Here is a 1,760-nt window from a genome sequence, read left to right as displayed (position 1 = left end):
GCCTTGGCGGAGTCCAACTCTCACCAGAAACGAGCCTGACTTACTGCCGGCAATGCGGACCAGACTCTGACACCGGTCGTACAGCTTGACTACTTGATCAAACAAMATGTGAACTTGTATTAATCTTTTCAGGCAATAATTATGCACTCTGTAAATAAATGACCTGTAGGGATCAGTTGCTTACAGTATAAATGATCACATCCTGTTCAATTCCAAACTGGGTAGCAATCTGGGCGGTGATGGTCATGTTCACAAACAGCCACTCGTACTGCGTCCGCATCAGCTGGCGGGACCAGTTAGTRCTCACTGAGGAGTTCAGATGATGATTAAGTTTTATTTCCTTAACTGAAACAGGAGGGGGAAAAAGGGGAGGTTTAAAAAAAAATGTGTAGAAAAGAATATAAACATTTAAATCAAACTCATTGTTTTTATCAGACATTAACTTGACCAAGAATATAAAACCCAACAAATAAAAGGCTTACCAGAGTGGACGACTGATTTGACTGAAAGGTTGCAGCTCTGGATGTCAAACGGGAATTTGTAAACCTGCATCCTGCAGGTGCTGACCAACACCTGATCGTTCTGAACAAGGACTTTTCCATCGCTCCTGATAGTCAGATGAGGACTCGGAGGGGCTTTATCTTTTTCTGTCCTGTACAATCAATCGCACATTTCAGTCACAGTTAGGTATTTAGGAAGAAAAATACACAGACATTAGTTTAATAATCGCTCAGTAAAGGATTAATCATCTCTGTGTTTGATCCTAAAATACACTTCTTCACAAAAGAGGCATGTGTTCTATTTAAAGATGGTGAAAGAGTTTGCTTTTGCCTTTCCAGATGCACCCCCATACCATCAGAGAGGCAGGCTAGAACTGCAACTTTTGTATGAAGGTATTATTGGTTTCTTCTGTGCAAGTCRTGTATTCATTTTGGAGTTATCACACTAATGTTTCATGTTGAGCCTTTTTTTTTTAATCTAAAAAAAGTGTGCATGTGCATTGGTGTAATCACATCTCTTCAATGGTCAGGTCTGGCTTCCACAGAATGTCTGTGGGAATAGCGACGTAATCAATTCCACAGAAATCCATAGGATCCCAGGAAATGTAATCATTCTGCCAGGCCTACAAAGAAAAAACAACAATTATATTATTTAGCAAAAACACGAGTAAAGGGATTTATGCATGTTTGACAATAGAGAAAGATGCATCTTTTAAATTTAGAACTTACCAAAATGATCCAAACATAAGGAACAAACGTCTGGTCAATCTCTTTCTGTGCAAATATGAAAAACAGTCTGTTCAGAACAGAAAAAAGGCTACTATATATATTTCAAACATAAAAAATTTATTAATTTGATGAAGTTAAATTTTCTAAAACAATGTTCTCATGGAGTTGTTTTATGTCCCAACAATCCTTTATGGTCATGGTCCAACTTCGACATTACTCAGAACCAAACTAAATTTCTCCAATTTTTTTTCATAGAACCCCACACTGAAAGATCTGAACTAACACTTTAAGAAGGCTCCAAGTCAAAACTCTCCTGTTTCATCAGTGAATTGTGCAGAGTCATGCTGGTGTTGGCATTCAAAGCAGAACTAAACATGTCTAGTGTCAGAGTGAAAATACATACTTTATGTGCTTTAATTGTATTTTATTTTTTTGTTTTTTTGTAATTTTACTTTTTTGCTATACAGCGGGTAAAATAAGTATTAAACACGTCACCATTTTTCTCAGTAAATATATTACTAGAGGTGCTAA

General features: G+C 37.1%; 1 protein-coding gene across 1 annotated transcript in view; it reads right to left on the bottom strand.

Annotated features, from left to right (window-relative positions):
- LOC106516549 (5-hydroxytryptamine receptor 3B) overlaps positions 1 to 1,760 on the bottom strand; it is a 20,987-nt gene that overhangs the window by 3,795 nt on the left and 15,432 nt on the right. Inside the window, exons 10-13 of the mRNA XM_014006959.1 lie at positions 1,230 to 1,274; positions 1,014 to 1,123; positions 483 to 652; positions 185 to 345 (exon numbers count right to left, since the gene is read on the bottom strand). Coding sequence (XP_013862413.1) covers positions 185 to 345; positions 483 to 652; positions 1,014 to 1,123; positions 1,230 to 1,274 — 486 coding nt within the window. The remainder of the gene's footprint in view (positions 1 to 184; positions 346 to 482; positions 653 to 1,013; positions 1,124 to 1,229; positions 1,275 to 1,760) is intronic.

This window comes from Austrofundulus limnaeus, unplaced genomic scaffold (genome assembly GCF_001266775.1).
Source record: "Austrofundulus limnaeus strain Quisiro unplaced genomic scaffold, Austrofundulus_limnaeus-1.0 Scaffold39, whole genome shotgun sequence".
NCBI lineage: Eukaryota > Metazoa > Chordata > Actinopteri > Cyprinodontiformes > Rivulidae > Austrofundulus > Austrofundulus limnaeus.
This window is presented reverse-complemented; position numbering and strand designations above follow the sequence as displayed.